The sequence below is a fragment of the Lepidothrix coronata genome, unplaced genomic scaffold (genome assembly GCF_001604755.1).
Source record: "Lepidothrix coronata isolate B3197 unplaced genomic scaffold, Lepidothrix_coronata-1.0 Scaffold23, whole genome shotgun sequence".
In the NCBI taxonomy this organism is placed as follows: domain Eukaryota; kingdom Metazoa; phylum Chordata; class Aves; order Passeriformes; family Pipridae; genus Lepidothrix; species Lepidothrix coronata.
The window spans coordinates 6,294,219-6,318,004 of NW_016690203.1; the positions used below are offsets into that span (position 1 = coordinate 6,294,219).

General features: G+C 37.3%; 1 protein-coding gene across 1 annotated transcript in view; it reads left to right on the forward strand.

Moving 5' to 3' along the window:
* Nucleotides 1-23,786, forward strand: part of CDKAL1 (CDK5 regulatory subunit associated protein 1 like 1) — a 412,737-nt gene that overhangs the window by 362,174 nt on the left and 26,777 nt on the right. Inside the window, exons 14-15 of the mRNA XM_017808582.1 lie at nt 14,834-14,917; nt 19,578-19,742. Of these exons, the coding sequence (XP_017664071.1) occupies nt 14,834-14,917; nt 19,578-19,742 (249 nt within the window). The remainder of the gene's footprint in view (nt 1-14,833; nt 14,918-19,577; nt 19,743-23,786) is intronic.

Sequence of the window (23,786 nt, forward strand, 5' to 3'; positions counted from 1 at the left end):
GGCTGGAGTCAGACTGTTATAACTGGACTTGCAGTTATATCATTATTTTTCATGCAAGTCACAGTGTAAGAGAGGGCTCAGGTGGCAGGGGCAGAAAAAATCCTTATTACTGTATCTGCCAATCTCATTCGCACTGACTTCCTCCTAAGAAGAGACTGCAGTATTTGATACTGAAGCAGAAACTCTGTTTTAAAACATTTCCTTAGCTGTTTTCTTCCCACTTTACGAGTTGAATGTATTATTACCTCTACAGGCAAAAGGGTAAATTTCCTCGTACAGGCAAAAGCATTGTATAAATATAAGTCCACCTGACAGTCATTCATAAATAATTAAATCTTTGTGCTCCTGAACTACTTTGCTTTTTTTTTTCCCATCCTTCACCCCATTTTCTAAGCAGTGTATTACAAAAATGAAGGCAACTGTGGCCTGTGTATTTTATGTCTCTGTGTAGGAATAAGAAGGGTACCACTGTCCCAGACTGAGTTTTCTTTTCCATTCTAAAACCTGAGCAAGGTGTTTATTTAGATGTTGCTGCTGACTTGTAGATTTCTTGCTCTGTGGACACCAGAGAACAAAGAAAAATCTATGAAACAAGTAGCCCAAGAACAACTATATGTTTATTTTCCAAGATGCCTGAGAGGATTAGACTGTATTCTGTCAATTATTTTTTTCTGTGAAGTTTTTTTCAAAGAATCATTAAATGTTGAAATGCTAAAATGCTGCAAAACTGTTAAACAATTTAAAGTGAAAACAAATGGCAATTTTCCACAGTTGCCTGACTTCATTATCTTTGGATTTTCTATCTATGCCTACCATGAGATTCCTTTAATAGCTTCTGGAAGGATCTGTATTCTAGGAAAAATATATGTTCCCTTCACATTGTATACCATGCTTTTGATCTTGCTGCTGAAATTATAGAAGTGCTCATGAAGTTATATAAAAACAAAACAGTTAACATGAAGGAAGAACAGCTATAGTCTAATACTAAAATAAAAACCACACTCATATAAGACTAATATTTTTGCTAGTATAGAAACTAGCAAAACAACGAACACCCGAACACAAGAAGAAAGGCTATAAAATGGAAAAGCACTCTCCTTGAATAACGGCTTGCCCCTATACTACAGATGGGAAAACTGGGGCGCGTAGAGAGCTTAATTGATTTCCCTAGTGTCACCCTATAAATCATTGATGTGACAAGGCCTAAAGCTGATTCTCTCTGAGAGCGGGGCAGCAAACTCTTTGCCTGACTCTCTTCAATAAACAGATTCTGAAAGCATGTTCTCTTCCATGCAATAATTTATACTTGATGCATGAGAAGCCTGAAGTATGAGCAGATAATGCTATTTGATCTGTATTTTGCAAAAAGCCCTTCCAGATACTCTGTTCTACTTGATCCGCTTCTTTCATAAACAGATTTTCTGTTACTGACTTCTTTCCTCGTTCAATCTCCTTTCTCTTTGTGTAAATGAAATGGCATATCCTCTCTCCCAGGTTCTGCATTTATTTCATGCTCTCTTGAGTTTGGATCATATAACTCATCTCAGCCTCTCTGAGAGGCTAACCTCTTCTTCACTGAAGCTGGGTCATGAATAATTTCCTAGAAAGTGAGGCATTACCTCTTCTTCAACCCTGGAGCAGAGGGAATATCAACTGTGAGCAATTATTACCAATAGCAACCATCTAAATAGGGAAACCTGTGAGTTAGGCCCTTTCTTAGCAATGGGCTCTTTATATGACAGAGTAGATTACATGACTTACCAGGGCCCCTCATCTTCCTTGCCTCTTTATGAAGTCCTTGTTTTCTTTTAATCAGTCCCATTTTTTAATGTCATTCATAAATACTGTACTTCAGCCGTCAGGCTTCTGTTGTGTGAGGATTGCAAGGTACTAGCAGTCATGAGCCTTTATATTTCCTGCCTTGCCATCTGGCCTTGATAAAAGGAAACAGACCTGGGACCATTCGAGGTTTATAGAATGAATTTTTGGTTTGGGGGCATTTTCTTTGCCCATCAGATCACTTGTGGCACATGCCCTGGCTTATCTTACCGCATTATAGCTTAAAGGAATTTATTTGGAAAAATGTTGGACAAATTTATTAAATGGTCAGAATTTTTATGACAAAAGTTAAAAAATGTATTTTCAAAGTCCTTCAAATACAAATGGGGCTAGTTATCTCATACTACCTGAAGAAATTCTGTCCTTTATTAAATAGAACAAGTAAAAGGGAAAATATTTCCTTTATCAGAAGCACTCTTCAGAGATTAAGTTTAACAGTATTCCTCAAAAAATATAGCAAAAGCTCTACTCTTTCTGCTGGCTTTCAATCGTGATGGAACATAGCAAAATTCACTATATAAAATGGCAGGGCTTTTTTGGAAGACATGTCTGTAACCTGCTTCAATTTATGATCTTGAAAACTAAAAAGCAATCTAATAATATGCCCAACTTCATGTTGACTTAATGATGAAGCTACTGATATTCACAGTTAAGATGTTGTAGAGTTTCTCTTTTTTCAGACAAAAATTGTTATGCCATGACTTCTTTAGACAAGGAGACTCTTTTCATGTAATAATAGGTTTTGAACCAAATATATTAACAGTTGCTGGGTATCTATTTTATGATTTATACTCACCTAGAATTCTATATACTATGCAATAACATGTACTATGTAATACATTTAAAAAACAATGCAGCAAACAGGAGAGCTAGGGAAAAATGTGATCCTGCCCTAATTGCATGAAATGGATCAAAGTTCCAAAACGCTAACCTGTACTGTGGTAGTAGGCAACAACTGCTTTCACAGGTTTGTTGCTATGGTTTCTAAAGTATGGCATGGTTTCTTCTCACCACCTCGCCACAGAAATCCTGTCCCATGCTATGACAGCCTCTTGCTGTAGGCCCCTGGCCTGGCTCACTGAAAACAGTCTGGAATCAGCACAGCCTCCTTTCCTCTCCCATCAGATAGGCACCAGCCCCGCGTGCCCCTGAGTGGTAGAAACAGTGTGAGAATTCTCCAGGTCAATCACGTTGCTTCTGAGAATATTGAAATTTCAGATCTGTTCTTTGGTCTCCAAAAATGTAAATTTACCATATCCCTAACAACATGTAAATGTGTTACCGTTGCATCTGAAACTGGCGCTGTTACATGGTTTGCTGAACTAACTGACGGTTGTGATGAGGGTAGTGCCCTTTAATTCTACAAAACTTGTGCGAAGCCTTTGTGTTGCTCAGTTCTGTTATCACCATTTAAATATTATTTAAATATTTGGAAAAGATTTCTAGTAATTCTCAATTAAATTTGTGCGCAGTTTTCCGTCATGAATCCCTATCTTTACTGTAATCCTTGTCAAGTTTCTAGAGCTTGAGAAACCTGAGTGAACCCGAGGTATTGTTTTTACCGTATTAGCAAGGAAAGATGGTAGGACGAAAGTGCAAATATGCGGAGAGTCACTTTGATGCAGGAGATACTGGTTAAAAGTTTGGTAGCTAGAACTGATGAAAATATCTAGTTTTATGTGAAGATATGATGTTTTTTAATGTGGTGAATTGTGGTGCCATTTCTACCACGTCATTTTGGAGAAAAGAACAGTCCTAAATTTTTTTAACCAAGAGCCTTCTTATTTTTAGGCAGTAAACTTCATTCTCATTTCTTTCTCGTTATGGTATACTATAATAAAACTCTAGACCCCGTGTTGGTGCACTTGACAATCTTTTTTGTTTGTGTAATACAAAGCTTGCATCAGCCCAGACCTGTTCACCAGTACTGCTGATGAACCCAGCTATAGGTATTGTGCCAAGCACCTTAGTCTTCATAATGGCACAAAACAGTGTAAAATCTAACTACTATTCTGTTCTCCAATCTTTCATACCTGTTTTGTGTATTTACCCCACAGAAAGTAGTTTATGCTTTTCTTGCTGTTTCTGACGTAGAGATAAAACACAAATGATGTAAGGCTGATTTTGATCCAGAATTCTCTTTGGAGAATTCGTGGCTAGCTGTTAAAGTGTAAGAAGGACTAAAAAGATCTAAGCCTGTCTCATTTTGTGCCCCATCTCAGTTGTTTAAAAGGCAATTTTTAGTTAATTACTGGTGTTTTGCCTTTGAAAACTGGCAGCTTATTGTTTTGTTGCCTTTACTGGTGTACAATAGAGAGAGAGGTGTAAAAGGGGAAAGAGGTGTAGATTCTGAAAGTGGAGAACAGTAAGTTTCATTTTTTTTCATGGAGGCATCAGTTTTCCTGCTCCATGTTTGGAGCATCTCAGTGTGGATGTAACTGAAACAATGGTTTGTGCTTCCTCTTCCATACATGAAACTGGTTCACAGACTCCCTTCAGGAGCAGAGCAATTTTCAGGGAAAATAAAAAGAACAATTGTCTTAGGCCAGGCGTGGTGGAAAAGTGTAATAACATTGGGCAAATCAGTAAGATGGAGGCAGAAGGAGGAAAAAAGCTAGGAGAAGTCTTGCCATTCTTGAGTTTTTAGAGAGTTCTTCTCAGGAGTGGGAATGTTGTTTACTTTCATTCCAGTCAGGTATGGGTAAAATAATACTCTGAAAGGTGGAAACTGAAGAGAAAAATGTCAGGGTAGGAAAATAAAATGTTGCATACTACTGACCTTCTGATATTATCCAAATTGATTGAAGGCATCAGCAAAAACAAATGGATGAACTTTTCTCACAAGTATTTCCACATAATTCTGTTACATTCATAAGTCTGGCTTTGAGAACATTAGAATACAGGATTTACAGCAGTTATGGGAATACAACAGTGATTTCTGCCTAGTGTGCCACATTCATTAATACATTTCTCTTAATGAAAGGTGATTTGCTTCCTGTGCCTCTGATTTTATGTTGCGTTCTGACTGTGATTAATTGCAGATTACTTACAAAAGGGAATGACCATAAATAGAATTTTGAAATATTTTTCCCTTGGAGCATTGTGGTATTTACATGACACATTCTATTTGTATGTGCAGGCTTTTGTCACAGAGGCTTAAGAAGATTCTTTATTCCTGAGACCCTGTTTTACAGCCATCAATCTGCTTTGTGAATGGTCAGCAAAGATCATAAAGACAGGCAGGATCACTCCTTTCTTGACTGTCCAAGACTGCTGAACAATGTGTAAAACTCCCTCTGAATCCTCATTTTCATATACACTTACATTATCCCTCTTGCCATACCCACAGAGAGGGTTAAAAAGATCTGTCATGCAATTGCTGAACAATCATTATTTTCCTAGTACTAATCTGTTAGCAAAGACTTTGCACTGTAAGAAGTTTCAGGCCTGTCTAGGCATTGTATTGTTTAGTGTATATGTCCAAACAGTTTTGCTGGTTTTACTGATAATGTACCTGGTACACTTGGTGTGGAACTGGAAACCTACTAGGTGAGAATGTAACAGTCTGATTAGTGATGTGATGTGCACAGAAATGTAGCCAAAATATTTGACATCAGCTGTAATTTTTTTTATTAAAGAAGTTTATAATTTGGCCTTAACATCTGTGTTAGAAACTCTAGCATATTTCTTGTTGACCCATCTCAATAATTAATTTCACTTGCAGTTAAATTGTCCGGCTGGTTTCTCTTTTTGTCTCGTTAAAATCCGACTACAGCAAAGTCTGCTTAGTTTGGAAGACTGTAAAAACCCCTAGTGTTCTTCCAATTTTTCTTACTGTTCTTACTTTTTTAAAGAGAAGAAGGTTACACACAGTGGTATAGGTGTTGAAAAGAATTTACAAAGTAGTGAAGCCTTTAATTTGACATATTTCCTTCTAATGTCATGCAAAAGGTAGTGTGCTCAGGCATATACAACAGCACACGATTGAGGTTTCTGTGATAACTTTATGCTTAGCCTTGAGAATTGAGTAGGTTATGGAGAAGAAAGAAAAACTAAAAACTTAGTCCATAGTTGTAATGTTTTTCTTTTTTTTCTAGAACAGAAGTGATTTATCTTACAATTTTCTTGAACTGATTTCTCTTAACTTCCTTTAATGGATAATAAAGAATTGGTCAGAATTATTATTCTAGTATGCTAATGAAGAGGTGTTTCTTTTACTTACTTTTTTCAGATGCATATGATTGGCATATAGTTTAAAAATAGTAAAATGCATTACAACTAGTTTGACAGTAGTGACTATTATATTCTAAACAACATAAAGTCACACTACATTTATCACTCTTTAATGAATCATTCACTTTGTTCCCTCTGTAAGCCCTTGATGTTATTTGTCATTCAGCACTATGCCGCTGGAAGTGTCAGCAGTTCTAGGGTCTTACCTTTCCTTAGATTGAAGTAACCCCCTGAAGTGTGCAATTTTTGATCATGTAGCGTCTACCTTCAAAATAAAATAATATCATTATCCTATCCTCATTAACATTATCAGCTTGTGACGATATTCAGTTGCTTTTTTTAGTAGCCTGTGATTCGTGTATGCAAAAGGAGTTTTATTATTCTTTTGAAAAGAAAGCTGATACATATTTATACCTTTTTTTTGAACTCTCTCTGTTAGTGCCACCATTTTGTGTTCTAAGTTAATTACCTTGCAACAATGTTATGTTACGTATTTTGTGTGTTGTTAAACATATTAACACAGCTTTTAGTGAATTTGGGGGGAGAGTTGGGTTTGGCTTTGCATACCAGGGTCATTTTGGACCTTTGTTTTTTCTGTTTTATCCCATCTGCTCTCCCTTTGTTCTCAGATGAGATGAACAGAGAAGATTGGCCTCACTTGTAGGGTGAGAAAAATTGTAGTGATATTTTGGAGAGAAGCTCAGCTTTTTGGAGCGGTCTTTTTGGTGCATTTAATTAAAAAAATATCAGGCTATAGAGGTATTCTAGGAGCACCCAGTCTTACTGTGGGGATTCCAGTATCATGTCAGGGAAGACAGTACTGACTGTTAGTGCTGTGTATTAGTGCTGTGTTCATTTTGTCACCTGTGTTCTTCAATCCAGTATTTCCATTTATTCCTAACTTTTTCCTGCTTTATTTTGTCTGTGAGGAAGCAAAGTGCGGTTCTGCCTGCAATTCACTGGAGTGACGCTTACGTTAGGGCCTTTTGTTATTACTGGCAATTCTCTCCAACAGCTGGGGATGCTGAACACAGTATTAGATCGGGCTGTGCTACATCAGCACCCTTCTGACAGGGCCACTGGTGAGCAGTTTTATTTCCGTAGTGTAGACAAGACTTTAGTCTGAATAAACAGTTTGGTATTGCAAGTTCCTAAAGCAATTTCTGGAGGAGTTATTTGATAGGGTATTTACCAAGATGATTTATAAATTCTCATATAACTGATACTTGTCTAGGCTTATGCAGCTGTTAAAAGAGATCACTGAAACAGGAATTGCATATTGTTGCCTTAGCAACTGCCACTTCATATTGTGCTTAAATCACTTGGAAATATGCAGTGTATCTTAAGGCATTGCTTCCAACAGAAACACCCAATCTTAAGTAATTTTAAATAATTTCACAGAAGAAGTATAAAGCATGGCCTTCCCCTAACAAAGACCAATCATGGTTTTAAGCTTGGTCACCTCACTTCATCACAGGCTTAACTTGTTAGGAAAAAAAAAACAATAAAATTTAAAGAACCTAAATATTTGTTTACTTGTTACACCATAATCCATCTGATTGCCAAATTGACTGGAAGCTGAAAATATTTTTAAAATATTCTCCTAAATGACATCCTCCATTCTAAAAGATCAGCATTGATAGTGTGCTTTCCCATATTTATATTTTAAATGTCAGGTTTCCTTAGGGGAAGACTCTTTGTCTAGTTTTTTGTTTTGTTTGTGAAATATTTTGGGTATGAAAGGAAGACCTTAAACATATTTTACCTTCTCAGATGTTTCTTGTTCCTGTTTTGAGCTGATCTTTTCGTTTGGACTTTTTCTGTAGGTATTTGCAACAGTTTTATGGGGATTGTAAGATCATCTGAAAAAACAAGGGGAGAGGCTTTTGCCAGAATTACATTAAGGCAGTTGCTTGAGGGCTCGTGCTATGTGATAGTTTCAAATACCAGTTCTGCGTAGAGTATTTTATATTACTGTAGCAACTTCCCCATCTTTGTGGAACTTCCCCATCACTACTCTGTGTAATAATCAGAATTGGATTTTGCACGTGTGGAAACAGCATTTCAGAGACCACAAGAAAATAGACAGAGTGCCTTAGCAACGTTGTGCCGGATCCAGAATAAAACCAGGTTCTGACATCTCATCCTTTTACTGCTTAAACCCAGGTTTACAACAGAAAGATCCAAATGAGAGAGACTGCTTTTGGGGCAAAATATATCTCCCATTTCGGAAAACTTATTTTCCTTTTATAATATTGTACACAGTCAATGAAATTTAGAACGGTAGTATGACAGAGTTGTCAAAATACTGCTTTTATTACCCCTTTTCTAGGCAATGAAAAGAAGAGACAAGCAAAATGCAGACTTACAGAATTTAAAAGGAATCAGATATTTTGAGGACCAGTTGTCATTTTTAGGTCACCGCTCACATCTCTGAATATAATTTTCATCTGAGCTGCATGGCAGAGTTTGTATGTGCTGGGAGAAGCTACATTTTCACAGCAGGAGACCAAATCAAAATGAAGCAGTCAGATGCAGGTGCACAGTAATAGAAAGGATCTATTTACCCTGAAGCGTGAGCAATGGGCCAAGACAGCAGAAGCAGTCTACTTCTATCTCTCGCCTCCTTCTCTCCCTACCTTTTCCCTCCCCCATAGCTATGCCAACAAATTCATAAGGGGTCCAAAGAGAAGGGGTTCACTTGCTTTTAATGAGCTGCATTGCCTGCTGCTGAAGGCTTGAGACACTTTTTTGTTATGCTGATTGTGTGCTATCAGAGCTGGCTGTCTTTTAATTTATATCTAATCCTTCTTTCCTGCTTGCACAGTCTCAAGCCAGCCTGGAAAATGGTTGAAAGAGTTTGTCCTGTGGGCATCTGTTGCCTGTGTCCATTCTGAATTTTGAATGATGCTGTGGAAAGAGCAGCATGGCGGAAGCAAGTGTGCCTAAAACAAAACAAAAAAAAGGCCATTTGCTTAGACATTTTATAAATCAAACATTTCACACCATCCTTTTAAAGTAAAATTTCAGCAGCTTTGTTTAAAGGTGGGCAGTTTAATATTCGTGGTTTTACAAAGCTGTATTGGTTGACAGTGAAATGAGACACCTTGATGAAGATTGTCTGCTTTTCATTTGGGATTCTAGAGTTCACTAGTTAAGAGCTAAGTGCTTTCCTGTGTGTGAAGATGACCACCCAGTGCTGTTTCCAAGGCTGCAAAAAAACAGAGCAGTGTAAGTAAGGGAAAAACACTGACTCATAGCAAGTGTGAAATGGTAAAATTTAGCGCATTGGACATAAGCACAAAACAGTCTGATGTGTATAAGGGGACCAGTAACATCCACTGTCAATTAACAAATTCATTTTAAGAGCATCCATAGCTCTGTAATCTATGTAAGAGATTGAGAATTTTGGTTTTGTTGCTGATCAGTGGTGGTGTAGGACTGAGGTAGCAATGTCTAGGTCTGGGAGGAGGAAGCAGGAACATCTGAAACCCATGAGGTGAAATCTGCTGCTTACTCTGCAGCACTGTAGCGGTCAGGTTCTCTGTTCCTTTCCTCAGGCGTAAAATGGGCCAGACACATGTTATAAAGATTAATCTGATTAATTATTGTATGAAGTAAAAGATACAGAATTTTAAATATTCATGTCACTGTGTTACTGCATTTCTGTACAGGGTTATGCACTGAACATAACAGAATAAAAAGGAGGCACCTACCCATCTGGAATTGGACAACAGTTGTAACATAAGCCGTAGTGAAGTGGCAGCTGTCTATGCTGTATGCTGAAAAGTATTTTTATCCTGGCATAAAAATTGTCATGCTCGGGAGCTGAACTATTTTAATATTACTGTTTTTCAGTCTCCACATTTAAAACCCTAACAACTTTGTAGAAAAGCTCTGGGACAAGTCCATTCTCCCATACTACCTTCAGAACGGGATGTATGTATACACACTAAATTTGGAGGAGCAGTGCTGCATAGCTGAACAAAGCAGTACTGAGGAGACTTTGAAAAGAGATGTATTCTGGTGTCATCAAAATGGGACCATTTTGTAAGTTTCTATGAACTTCATCTTTTTTCAGGGAGGTCGTGGCGCACTTAGACTTCTCTGTCGGGAGGAGAAAATACCTACAATGTATAAATAAAAGACTTAGAGAATGCTTAATTATAATTTTCAAGAAATTTGGCTTCTATTTACAGAAGGATTCACTTGATTCATAAAAAGTAGGTCCTGCAGTTCTTGCCTGCTCTATGGGGAAGAATACATCATCTGCATAATTATTAAAATATATTTAAAATAATTAGACTGCAACCGAAAAATCAGGAGAGAAGTACACCAAAACTGATGTAGAATGAACACTTTCTAAATTACTTTTGCTTAAACTTTGCTATACTTAGTAAAGGTCAAAGTATGCATGTTTACCAGAAATATTCTGTACATCAGAATAATCTGCTAAAACATACTCACGTGAATTGTGACACTCTGTATTTTTTATTGCTTGCTTTATGATGTATTTAAATAACAAATACAGGAAAGCAACTTTTTATGTGGCTTCCAAGCTTTGTACTAAGTATGTTCCATAATGATTGGGGTCAGAATCCAAGCCAGCCTCCTTCAACATGAATTGAGAGATGCTCATCAATTCGACTATGAATTGAATTCAACCTGAAGGAGGCTTTAGCAACTGTCTCTAAATCAATGGAGATGCTACATGTGCCGCATGTTATCTTCTATGGGAGAAATATAGAAAGACAGTGGTTATTAATTTATTTTTTTTTTTAGCAAAACAGAGGCTCTTACAAACAAAGCTAACAAAATTCAGATAAAAGAATGAGAAGAAAACAATGAGAAAGATCGTGTGCTACATGCTCTGGCTGTAATAAGCAATAAATCAAAACTGGTGCAATCATAGTTTTCACTAAGTAAAAAAAAAATTAGAGGTATAAATTGTCTAAGTAAATCACAGCAGGCCACTGTTGACATTATGTAGCAATATTCTGTCAAAGCATGTAAAAAAGGGACAGTCCTTTACAACCAAACTATTTTAGAGTTTAAAAACCAGTCTTGTGTTTTAGGTGATTCAGTCAGTTTTGGTTTAAAAAAGAAACTTAATTTGACTGCAGCCAGTAAGGATTTTGGAAATATCTTACTGTTCAATTATTTTATAAAATCAGCCAGCTGGAAAAACTGCTTTTCATGATTTCCAGTAAAGGAAAAACTGAGTTAAAGAATTATCATGTCAGAATTTCCTGTAGGATAAATGAAAATGAAATAAAAGTTCCTAAGTGATTTCATTACTAACTCTGAGATATACAAACTTCCTGGTAACTGTTTCAGTGTAGGAAGTGATACGACCAGCAGCGCTTGTTGCACTGTTTTTGGTGAAAACAAATTCTCTTTGTGTAAATTATATGACCAGTCCACCTTGGGATGGGGGACTGGTCATATAATTTATGACCAAAACTTGCCAGGCAAGTTTTTTTGCTGTCATTCATAAGAATTTTCATACTGCCATCCATAAAGAAAAAAAAGTAATGCTTCTATAGGAAACCTTTCCAAATTGAGATGTCAGGGCTGAGTTTCCTGAGTTCCAGATGCTTTGGCAGAATTGTAGTTCCCTGAGAGCTGGAACTCGTGCGTACCTGTGGAAGCAGATGAAAGAATAGGAATAAAAATAAGATACTGAACTACTTCTGCTGGTACATGCCTGAAAAAAATCATCAAAGGTTATTATAATTATGACTGTTATTAGATATCGTGTCTGGTTTCTGCATATTTAAATTTTGAGAGAGGTGAAACTTAGGCACTTAGAGATCCCAGGGGAATAATTGCAGAAATGATGACATATTACACTTCTTGAACAAATTTCAATACCAAAGCTGCGTTCTGCGTACTTACATTTCTTCTTAATTATGCTTGGATGCAGGATAGATAGTCATTTTCTGTCTTACAAATGCATGTAGCCAATTAGTCTTGTAGATCATGAATACTCAATGGCCTGACTCATTAAATGGAATTTTCCTTTTCTGTTGTTATGGCAAAAGAGTCTGCAAATGGCTGAATATTGTATCTTTCTGTGAGTTTGGTCTTGGCCAAGACTACAAATCCAGTACCTTCATCGAGTAAACAATTACTGGGTTTACCTACATTCCCTACAGTGTGCCATCTTAGTCTTGTGTGCCTGTCTGTCTGTATGTGTGCACTGTAAATTGGTATAGGCTGTTTGGCTCCTCTGCACTTCTGGTGCTCAATTTAAATGCCACAGTTCTGATGCTATGTTAAAAATTTAGTCTTCCTGATTTCCTCCCATTCCCAAGAAATTCTGAGCCCAGAAGCTCAGTCTAGCCCGCTGGGACATGGAGACCTGACCTCTTTTGCTCATGGAAGCAAAGATGAGAAAAACTGGCAACGTGTCTCTGAAGAAACCACAATTTATCTCAAATGATCTAACACAGGTGTTCTTTTCTTCTTCCCTCTGATTTTTTTTTTTTTTTAATAATATGGTTACCATTCTTTCATCTGAGAGTATGAAGATAACACATGTAGCTCAGCCTGCCTCACAGGCAGGACTCATAGCGGCAGTAATGGCAGAACGTGGTGATAAGAGAGACCCAGGGAACCACAAGACAATTGTGAAATGAGTTACAGGCCCAGTATTGCTTTGAGCCAGTTTTGCTAAGTTTTGGTATCAGTAAATAATGAATGCAATGTGAGGATGTGACTTGGTGATGGGCCTTGGTGCTTTTCAGTGGTAGCATGTTTGCCCAAGGGGGAATGTTGCTTATTTTGTCCTCTTCTTTTTCATAATATCGCATGACATCTGAGACTTTAGCACTTTAGTGCTACAGCAGATATTGAGTTGTGATTTTTAAAAGCTATGGTTTCAAATATTGTAGAAGTAACACAACCTCTCAGTTTAGGGGAAATCTTATTATTGGAGTAGTTATCTCAAGTGTCTTATTGACATGTTTTGCAAAACTCCTTTGGGTATTAGAACTGAATAACTGTTTTCTTGAAAATAATTTAAAAAACCGCCTCACTGTTGGTTACACCGAATTTTTACTAAAATTTGAGTATGTTGTATCTGTTGTTATATGTAATTGCAGACTTCCCAGAGAAACATGAATGGAAATTCTAAATGTGCTATAAACAATTCTTAAACACCTCTTAAAAGTACGCAAATATATACATCTTTTTGCTATTCAGATTCTGTTACTGGGTCTGGAAGTCAGGGATTTTACCCCTTCTGCTGTACCCCACACTTGCAGTCCTGAGAATGAACTCTAACTGCCTTGGGGGAAATGAGCTGGGTGCTTACTGTCTCCCTTTCTCTCCAGGGTTTACTTTGGGAATATTTAGATATGTGCACAAGGAAGAGAAGGCAAGAGTTATTCTATGAAGTCTTTCCGTTCAGCAAGTGCAGAATTATATATGTATCATGTGTGTATATATATATATATATGCATATATACAGTATATATATACTGTAATGTAGGTGTGATATTGCTGTTCTTATTTCTTAATGTTCTATTTTCTGCCACTGACTGTTAGAGAAACTTCTAATCTTATCTTTTACTTTTACTGCTTGTACCTTAAAAAATCAAAACATTATTATCTGATCTGCAAGTTCTTGCTAGTTCACATCAACCTTATGATGGAGGCCTTAAAACTTCTAGGTAACAGCTGCCATTAGGATGTGGTGGAAGTCTTTCAGGGAGGGGGAAGAGTCTTGAATGTAACTTTACTCATAGATATTAAAACTTTGGAGTAAAATGTGAAACCTTTTTGAGTCTCAAAATAGTAATAAAAGCAGTGAGTAAATTTAACTTGCTAGACAGTCGTAATTTGCAGAATGCATTTGTCAAATAGTTTGGAAATAATCCAGGGCACATTTAGATGGAAAAAAATAGAGATGAGCTCAGACTAAAAATGTGAGATAAATGTCTTCAAGGTTTGTAGAAATTAAGTTATGCATTTTCGTTACACAACTCAGTAATGGACAAAATCAAAAGGTGCTATGTGGGAGATTTTGAACTTTGGGGAAATTCAGATTTAGTTTCATATCTACTTGGCCCCTAAATGCAAATGATTTGTCTTGGCATCTTTCATTTAACTATATGTAAAACTGGTGCTTCCCTTAAATTCTGTTGGAGCATTTGGAAGTTGGGAATTTTAAACGAAGGGCTTTTCGCACCATTTTGCCTTACATAATATCGTTGTGCCTGAGAGTTGTTAAAAACTCTTCTTCTTGAGTCTTTGTAATATGCAGTGTTGGCTCCACTGTAATGGAAATCAGTGTGATCTTGCAAGCACAGCTTGGTGAGATCACCAAAAAGGGATAAAGAGATGCCCTAGCATTGTAAATAACACGTGTGGCCTTTAAAGAAAATATACCTTTTGAGTAATTGATTGCACAATTTTTTCATTAGTTGGGTGAAGATGTAATGGACTCTGTGCATATCTGCCATTTTTATTTGTTATCGTGTTAATAAGTAAAAGTCAGTATATATTTCTGAACATGATTTTCATGTTAAGCCACTATAGCACCACAGTTCTAGCCCTTAATTTTGACTTTTAACCCTGTCAGTTTTAGACAGTTTAAAGTAGAGCTTTTCCTATTCCACTTTCTTGCTGACACAGAATTTCCTCATAGAATTTGATTATTTCTGCTAAGAGCATTTGTTTGTAGTTGCAGTTCTCTTCTCAACATAATTAATTATTTTTCCTTTCTGAGTCATCTCTCTCATCTTCTATGTTCCAGGTTGGTGAGAGGCAGAGAGTTCTGGTAACAGAAGAATCATTTGACTCCAATTACTACGTTGCTCACAATCCTTTCTATGAGCAGGTACAGTTAAATAAACCAGATAACATTTTTTTGTTTTATCTTTGCTTTCTGATAATCTCAGCAGCACAGTGTGTTACGATACAAAAAAACAAGGAAAGAAATAAGTATTTTCCAGGAAACATGTGACTAACAAGACTTGTTTATGAGATATTTTGTTTCTGTGTTGTAAATATAATTAACCTGAAATTACATTAAGAAATACACAGTGGCTGTTTGAGTATACAGCATGGTTTAAGAAGCTGTTAATTATTACAGCAATGTTAATTACTGTGACCCCAAAGCATTGTTTTCTGAGTAGTTAAGTCATGATAGTTTCCATACATCTTTCTGAAAAGTATTTCAGGTAATGCAATTGGAAAAAAAAAATAATTCTAGCAATAGAAGGGTCAGAAAATTCCTTAGATTACCACTTTGGCATGATATGTTGTATCTCATAGATTCATAGTATGGTTTGGGTTGGAAGGGACCTTGAAGATCATCTAGTTTGAACCCTTCTGTCATGGGCAGGGGTGCCACCCACTAGACCAGGTAGCTCAAAGTCCCATCCAACTTGGCCTGGAACACTTCCAGGGATGACGTGTCCATAACTTCTCTCTTCTGGGCAACCTGTTCCAGTGCCTCACTACCCTCCTGAGTATAGATTTTCTTCCTAACATCTAATCTAAATCTCTTTTAGTTTAAAATTGTTCCCCCTTGTCCTATCACTATCTGCCAGTGTAAAAAGTCACTCTTCCTCTTTTTTATAAGTTCCCTTTTGGTACTGGAAGACTGCTATAAGGTCTTGGGTCATTTTTTACTCCAAGTTGAACAACCTCAGCTCTCTCAGCCTTTTCTCATAAGACGGGTGCTCCTGCCCTTTGACCATCTTTGTGGCCCTCCCCTGAAACTGCTCTGTCTTGTGTCCATGTCTTTCTTATGCTGAGGACCCAAGACTCCAGCGGGGTCTCACCAGAGTAGAGGGGCAGAATTGCCAACCTTGACCTTGACAAAGCACGGTACTTTGTGAGATCACACTCCTTTTGATGCAGCCCAGGATACAATTGGCTTTCTGGGCTGCAAGCACACATTGCATGCATTCCTCATGTTCAGCCTCTCATCCACCAGAACCCCAAGTCCTTCTTGGCAGAGCTACTCTCAATAAGTTCTTCTCCCAGTCTGTACTCCTGTCTGGGATTGCCAACCCTGGTGCAAGTGCACCTTGCACTTGAACTTGTTGAACCTCGTTAGATTCTCGTGGGTCTGCTACTCAAGCTTGTTTAGGCTCTCCTGAATGGCATCCCTTCCTTCTGTTTTTTGTCATTTCCTTCTATGTACTTTCTATAAGGAAATTCTTTCCACACAAAAAGATTACCTTTGAGCTAGGAAGAAAGTACATCTATTTCACAAAATTATTACTTTTGCTCGGAAGCAGATGACTTACTAAGACCCAAGAAAATTTGCTTTTCTGAATCATTATGATTTTATTCTCATTTTACCTTTCGGTCGTTGTCCGTTTCCTTGCACTGAGCTATCTACAGTTCGCTTTTGCTACCTTTAGGTATTCAATTGTCTGAACCTGGAGAGGCTATAGATGATGGTTGTGCTTACATAGTCACCAATAGTGGTTTCTTCTGGTTTTGGGTTGTGTTACAGCATTTATTTATTTTTGCTTAGTAGTAAGGAACATTACTATTCATAAAATATCTGTTTCTATTAGATATCTGGTTCAATAATTATTTTTCCCCACTTTCTCTTTTTTTGATAAATCTCCTTTTTGTTTTTACATATTTAACTTCTTGTCTAAGTCTTATGTATCACTGTTCCTTGCTTTTGTAGCTTATCACTCAGATTTGAGAAACACGGTCTTCCGTATAGAGATTAAAAAGAAATTGCTTGGGGCTTTTCAGTGTTCAATGCTTGTTTTATGAAAGCCTAATTAATTAAATGAAAAGCAATATGTACAGGAAAAAAAATGTGTTGATGTTTTATGGTGTGTTTGTACAGCACCTAATACAGCTCCTCATTGGGACTGGTAAAGAATACACAAAATGCACATAGTAACATACATAGGGAGTAATTTTGAATTCAATTATGCAAGAAATACTTTTCATTATTAAAATGTAAGTCTTTTCCCTAAAATCCTATGTAGGGTGTGTTTCACAAGGATAATATCCTACTGCTCACCCAGGTAAGTACAAGACTTGGTGCTAGTGACTAAGATTAATAGCAGTAAATTGAATGATAGTAAATTGAAAACCACTCTAGAGTCACTAAGTATCATTTTATATATTCTTGGAAGGTGAAGCTCAGAGTCCTGATGTAATGTTCTTTTAACTCAAATAGTTATCAAACCTGTTCTCTCTTCACTAATCTCATCTGTATTAAAAGATTTTGCTATTAAAGCCACATGGATAGAGCTACACTGACAGACTTCCTGGTAGAGCTGCACCTTACATTTGTGGAGGCTTTGGTAATAGAGTTTACATTGAACAGAATAGTCTAAAGTGACTAAGGGTACTTGGCCAGATCAACAGTCAAGATGAGGGTTTCTGTTGGTGTAACTTTGTTTATTAGAAATATGGTTGAGGATTTTTCCCCTAACAAATAATGATATCAAAAAAAATGTCTGAGTGTATGTCAGGCCTGGCTGCTTGGTTGTTTACAGAACCTCCCAGATATTTTCACTTAACGTCTTTCTTTTTCTGAAGTCACATTTAAACTTAGTTACTGTCCTTTTGCATATGGAGACACAAAGATTTACAGCAGTCACAAGCCCAGTGATATACTTAGCTGCCTAATTTTCTTTTGATTTAAATTTGCCCATGATGAATTACATGGGAAGAACTCTGATCTGGTTGTATTGTAACACTGTCCCAGCATTAGGAGTCTGGCTTTGTGTTTGCTTAGTCTCAGCTTGCCCATCTCTGAAAGGCAAAGATGTCTGCTTTTCTTGTAAGATGCTTAGGAAGTTCAGCAGAATCCTAAGGTCTGGAAACACTTACAGTCATGAACACCTCGAGCCTTTAGGGAAAAAGATGCTTGGGAAACTACTGGTGGTGATTTCCTCCAAGTAGAACAATCAACAATTGTGATAGGTGAAAATGGAGAGGCATTGTCTGGCAACAAAATGCTCTCCAGATGTGGTTGGCACAGAATTTTTCTCTGAAAATCGTCTGCACAGGTGGTCTAAAAATCAAGTCATTTTAAGGAACTTCAGTTTCAGCATCAAAGAATCAAGATATATTAATGTGATCTTTGAAAAGCTCTCCTCAGCTCTAGAGAGGTCACATCTGGAGTGCTGTGTCCAGTTCTGGGCTCCACAGTACAAGTGAGAAAGGGAGCTCCTGGACCGGGTACAGTGGACAATGACAAAGATGATTAAGGGACTGGAACATCTCTCTTATGAGGAAACGCTGAGGGAGTTGGGCCTGTTCAGCCTCGAGAAGAGACAGCTGAGAGGACACCTCATCAGTGTATATGAGTATCTGAAGGGAGGGTGCCAAGAAGGCAGAACCAGGCTCTTCTCAGCGGTGCCAAGCAATAGGACAAGAGGCAATGGGTAGAAACTGATGCACAGGAAGTTCCACCTGAACACAAGGAAGAACTTTTTTACTGTGCGGGTGGCTGTGCACTGGAACAGATTGTCCAGAGAGGTTGTGGAGTCTCCCTCACTGCAGAAATTCCAGAAATGTCCTGTGCAGTATGCTCTAGGATGACCCTACTTGAACAGGGAAGTTGGATCAGATGACCCACTGTGGTCCCTTCCAACCTGACCCACTCTGAGATTCTGTGTGTGGATGAGCTTCAAGTACATGTGATTAAATAAATTCCCATGAATCAATTTTTCACTGTAAACACTGTAAAATATTTCACCAAGAAATAAAAAATAATTTCACCAAGAAATTACTCCACTTTTCTTTTTTAACTGCTTGTCTATTTTAGAGCCTTTTTAAAGCCTTTTTTACTCCCTATATTCTTCCAGCAAAAAATATCGCTCAAGTATGTTGGGCTCTTTCTTTTGTAAGACACATGAACTAGGAATATCTGTTATGTGCTGCTTTTTTTATGAAACGGGACTTTCTGATATCATGATTGTGCAAATTCAGAAAAGGATGGCATTAGTTGCTGACCCAAGAAACGCACTCGTCCATTTTTACAGGCATTCATTGTCAGTCATGCATCTCAGCTGCAAAGGTTCTGCACAGTCAAAATAAAGGCTTGTGCAAAGAGAAACAAGGGCTTGTGCAAAGAGAAACAAGGGCATAATTTCTGTCCAGAAGCATTTACAGACTCAAAAACATTTTTTAAAGAAGTATTATGGCATGGACATGAAAACAGGAAGCTTTACAGGCTATTAGAACTGTGTACTATGAGTACCCTTGGGAACTGTTTGGGTCTGGATTCAAAAGCTGCAGTTGAGGCCCAACTTTCTCATCAATCAAAAAACAGGACTCACAGTTGGAGTTGAAAAATGCTGAGCTAACACTGCAAAACTCTTGAAGAATGCAAGCTGGAGATCTTATTGGTCAAATGTGGCAGGGTCTATAGTGTATGCTGATGACTAATATTTTAAAGTTTTAGGATTTTCTCTGATGTTTATCATCTGTTTTCTGAGTGGAAACTGGAGACTCTGATGTTCCTTGTGGTATTTAGTAATTATGTCTTTATCTTTATTTGAAAGGTCCTTGTGCCAAAGGATCCTCTGTTGATGGGTAAGATGGTAGAAGTGAATATTTATGAAGCTGGAAAACATTTTATGAAGGGGCAACCAGTGTCAGATGCCAGAGTTCACACTGCATCCATCACCAGACCATTAGCAAAAGGAGAAGTTTCTGGTTTAAGAGAGGTGAGAAAAAGACATTTTCTGCTTTGCTACACTGGTAAATCAACAGCTGTTCAAGCAAAATGATTCCATGCTATGTATCTGTTATCAATTTATAGTTCCCATTTATATATGCATGAAGCTTTAATCTTTTATGACAGATTGAAATTTGAATTCAAAATATGTTTTTACTGATGTCCATAGCTTTGCTGACTCTAAAGGTGATAATACACTTTGTTTCTTCTTTCAAGGTGCAAGATGGGGAAAGAACTTACTAGAATTGAAAAGATTTAACATCACTAACTCAATGTATTTCAATTTAGAGGAAGGATGAATCAGTTTTCTTTTCTTTACCTAACTGTTTTTTAAAAAATGTGTATTGATTACATGTCTATTAAAACAGGTCAAAACACAATTCAGAGATTCAAAATTAATTGATGGGTAGAGGTATGGAATATTTACAATATATTTTGGAAAAAGGTCAACATCTGATTTAGTCATGTAAAGAAAATGAAACTCTTTTAAAAAGAGATCTGATCCTTATTTTACACCTCAGTAGATATGACTGTTAGCCAAGTATTCTCATACATTTCATGGAGCTCTAGTTGTAAAAACTGATGGAGTGTGAAATGAAAATGTGTATCACATTTCTAAGCATCATTTGATGTCCTTTCTCCAGCACTGTTGTTAGGATCTCCAAAAATATGTAACACATGGAAGAAGGATAATTGGCAGTTTATCAGCCACCTTACTGCTTTTGCAGTAAGTTGCTGACAAGTATTAAAGTATATACATATCCTTGTTTAAGTTCTAAGTACTCGTATTTAAAATACATAATCAAGACATACCTTAGGTGACTAGTGTTAAGCTAAGCTCTGTAGTCTCTTGAATAAGCCTGGCTATGGAAGCATAGAGCAACAAAGTAATGCATTCTCTGTAATACACCTACTGTAATGTGTTCAGCAGATCATGAAACTTAAGCACAAACACATTGCTAAGCCCTCCATTGAATACTGTCCATGTGTATGTGTATATTGGCCTGATAAGGGTCTGTAAGAGGAAAAAACAGCCAAAGCCCTCAAATTGTCTGGTCGAGCTACGTAGCTATTTAAACACAGCTGATTTTTTCATCAGGACATTTTTCTTTTAAATAATCTGCTGGAATAGAACCAAAACTGTCATTAAACTGAGTACGTGCTGCCAGAAGCTTGTAGCATGGTGACAAGCAAGCAGACTCTTGACTGAAATTTTTTATGGTAAAAATGAGAGATAAAATTATTAAAATCAAGAATACTGATAATTTCCATAAGAACTCATTGAGATACATAGATCTGGTCCTGCCCTTTGAATAGGTATGAACAAGTAATGGAATGCACCAGTAAATGGCTGCAGCAAGCAAATGATAAAGCAAATTGCTTTTTATGACTTTTGTGGTTACCAGTGCTCCTTCAAGGGAGCATCTTATTTATGTTTGGTCCACTGGAAATGTTCAGAACTTTTGCTTTATGGAAAAAATAGAATCTCGGTACTTCAGTAAATGGAACATCTTTTGTACATGGAAACTGCAGCTGAAAGCTTTTAATCACACTTGGCCAATGTATAATATATAGAACATGAACTGAAACTCTTAGTGGGAAGTTCCTCCTGACAAATCGTATATGTAAGCAGCAAATCAGGAACTTTCTTTAGGCTTCCAGGAAAAAAAGTCATTTTGTCACAAAAGTTAATGTGGGCTTCTGGCTGGGTGCAAGATGGTCTTTGGGTTGTTCTGTTTGGTTGGACTGCTGGGAAACATTTCCTGGTAGGTGTGCTCAAGACATATAATTCTAACCAAAGGTGCTATAAACAGGATAAAAAGGGCAATGTATGTCCTATGAGCCTTTTATAGCTCATTATGGGCACAGGTGACAGGATGGGAAAAGATGAAGGAGGCAAATCAGAATGTATGAATTCAGATACTTATTCAAAAGTAGCCAAATGTCTTGGATCTTTAAAGAGATCCCAAGTGTCTCCGCTAGATTTTCTGCAGCATGCAGAACTGAACCCTTCAATACCTTTCCCTCTGTGCACACAAATGAGCAAGACTTAGGGTCTGCTTTACATTCCCAGGCTAGAAAGGATGAGTAGCCAGCTGCCAGCTGACTCTTTTAAAACCAGGCACATTTCTGTTGTTCAGCACAGATATAAACTGGGCAGAAGCTCTTTTAGGCAGCAACTAACATCCTGTAGCTGGTATGCTGTCTGAAGTGCTCAGGAAGTTTCTAGTGGACTTCCAGTGTCACCCTGTTGATGCTAGGACTTCCTCTGAACTGCTTTATGTTTTCTGGTCCATGATGAGAGCTAGTTCAGAGAAGTACACGAATTTAATTGTAGATTGAGGTGATCTAGATCAAAAGAATGAGATAACAGGCCGTACTGCAGTAAAACATTCCTATGCTTCAGTCTTTTCCCATTCAAGAAAGCACTTGGCTCTTTCCTGACCCTGTGTATTGCTGGGGCTGCAGTGCATACCTTACAGTTCAGCATGTTGTGCAGGTACTGTGATAAAGAGGGATAGATTGCCAAGGACTGTTACGTGGTTGTACACAGTCTGCAGCAGTTTAAAATATGCTATTTTTGTAGTTTATGGTAGGCATCACTTGCTATTATTATCAGTGTCTTCATTAGCTTGCGTAGGACACAGTAAAATCTGCACTTCTCTCTAATGAGGAATGTTCACAGAAAGAGTGAAAGCTTTCAAATCTGTAGCTTTTAAGGAAATTAATCATATGGCTAAAAAATAGTTATAAAAATTGAGAGCGCCATAATGTGAGGATGTTAAAGCCAGTCACAAATGGATGCTAAGCACGAAGATGCTTCTGTAGATGCTGTGAGAAGTACCTCCAAAAGATCAGAGTTTATCTGCAGCTGTGTGCTCTCTTTCTCATCATACACGTCCCTCAATAATTTTTAGTTTAGAGGGAGCACCACAAGCAATGTGGGCATCTGAAGGAAGAATGGTAGGCCTTTTTCTTACCCTTTTGACTACATGACTGTGGTGGCAAATTGGTGCAAAGAAATAAAGTAGGTTGCCAACTAGAATGAACAGATTTGCCTGAAAAAGAGGGAATGCAAAATGCAAAAATACAATGGACAGTTTAGAGATTCCATAAAATATTCGCACATTATATATCTGTAACAAATAAGGAGGCAAATATTGATAGAATTAATTCAGAGTATTTCTAGCATATCTTTTTTCATGCTTTTCCAGTGTATGAAAAACACAGTTAATGTGTGTATCCATTAGTGTGTTAATGATGTAGAATGTCTTACGGTTATTATATTCTTTAAGGCAAAAACTGTGACTAAGTAGATGGGCTTTGAGTAAGGTTTTGACATTCAATAATGTTAGGCTCTGTGGCAGAATTTGGGACAGGAAGGACAGAGGAGTCTTAGAATCAGCAGCTCAGGTTAAAAAGCTGTCAAAACAATCAGACTTTACCGAGTGGTAAGTAGCAAAATGCACAGATATTTGCCAGGATGTTTTGGTGTTGTTTTTTTTTTATTTCAGAATACTTTCTTTAAAAAAGTCACTCAAAAGGGAATGATGTCTCCAAGTTACAAAATTTTACAGGAGGGCTATTTCGGGGTGGCAAACATATTCAGAAATTTCATTTAACTCAGATCTTCTGTAGATTTTTTTGGTTTTAAAATGTGCATTTGCTGATTCAGTAATAAAACCATGTTTAAAAGACATATATAGCAGAGAATATATGGGTGAAAGTTGAAATCATAGGATGTATGTGAACTGGGCATTTAAAATGGTGACAGTAACATTAAAAATGAACATTCAGAGAAAACAAGCATGTTACAAGTTACTAGCTGCAGTTAAAAATATCGGTGAATAAGTGTTTCGAAGCTTAGATCGAGAATCAGTTCTACTAAGTTTCACAGGAAAAAAAAGAAGATGTAAATGCTGCAGATGTGATACCCTTTCATTGACATAGGCTTGGAGTTGACAAATCATTAAGGGCATACTTCAGCCTTTTAAGATTCAGAAAAGCAATTTTAGCATGTCTTCTCTGTTTG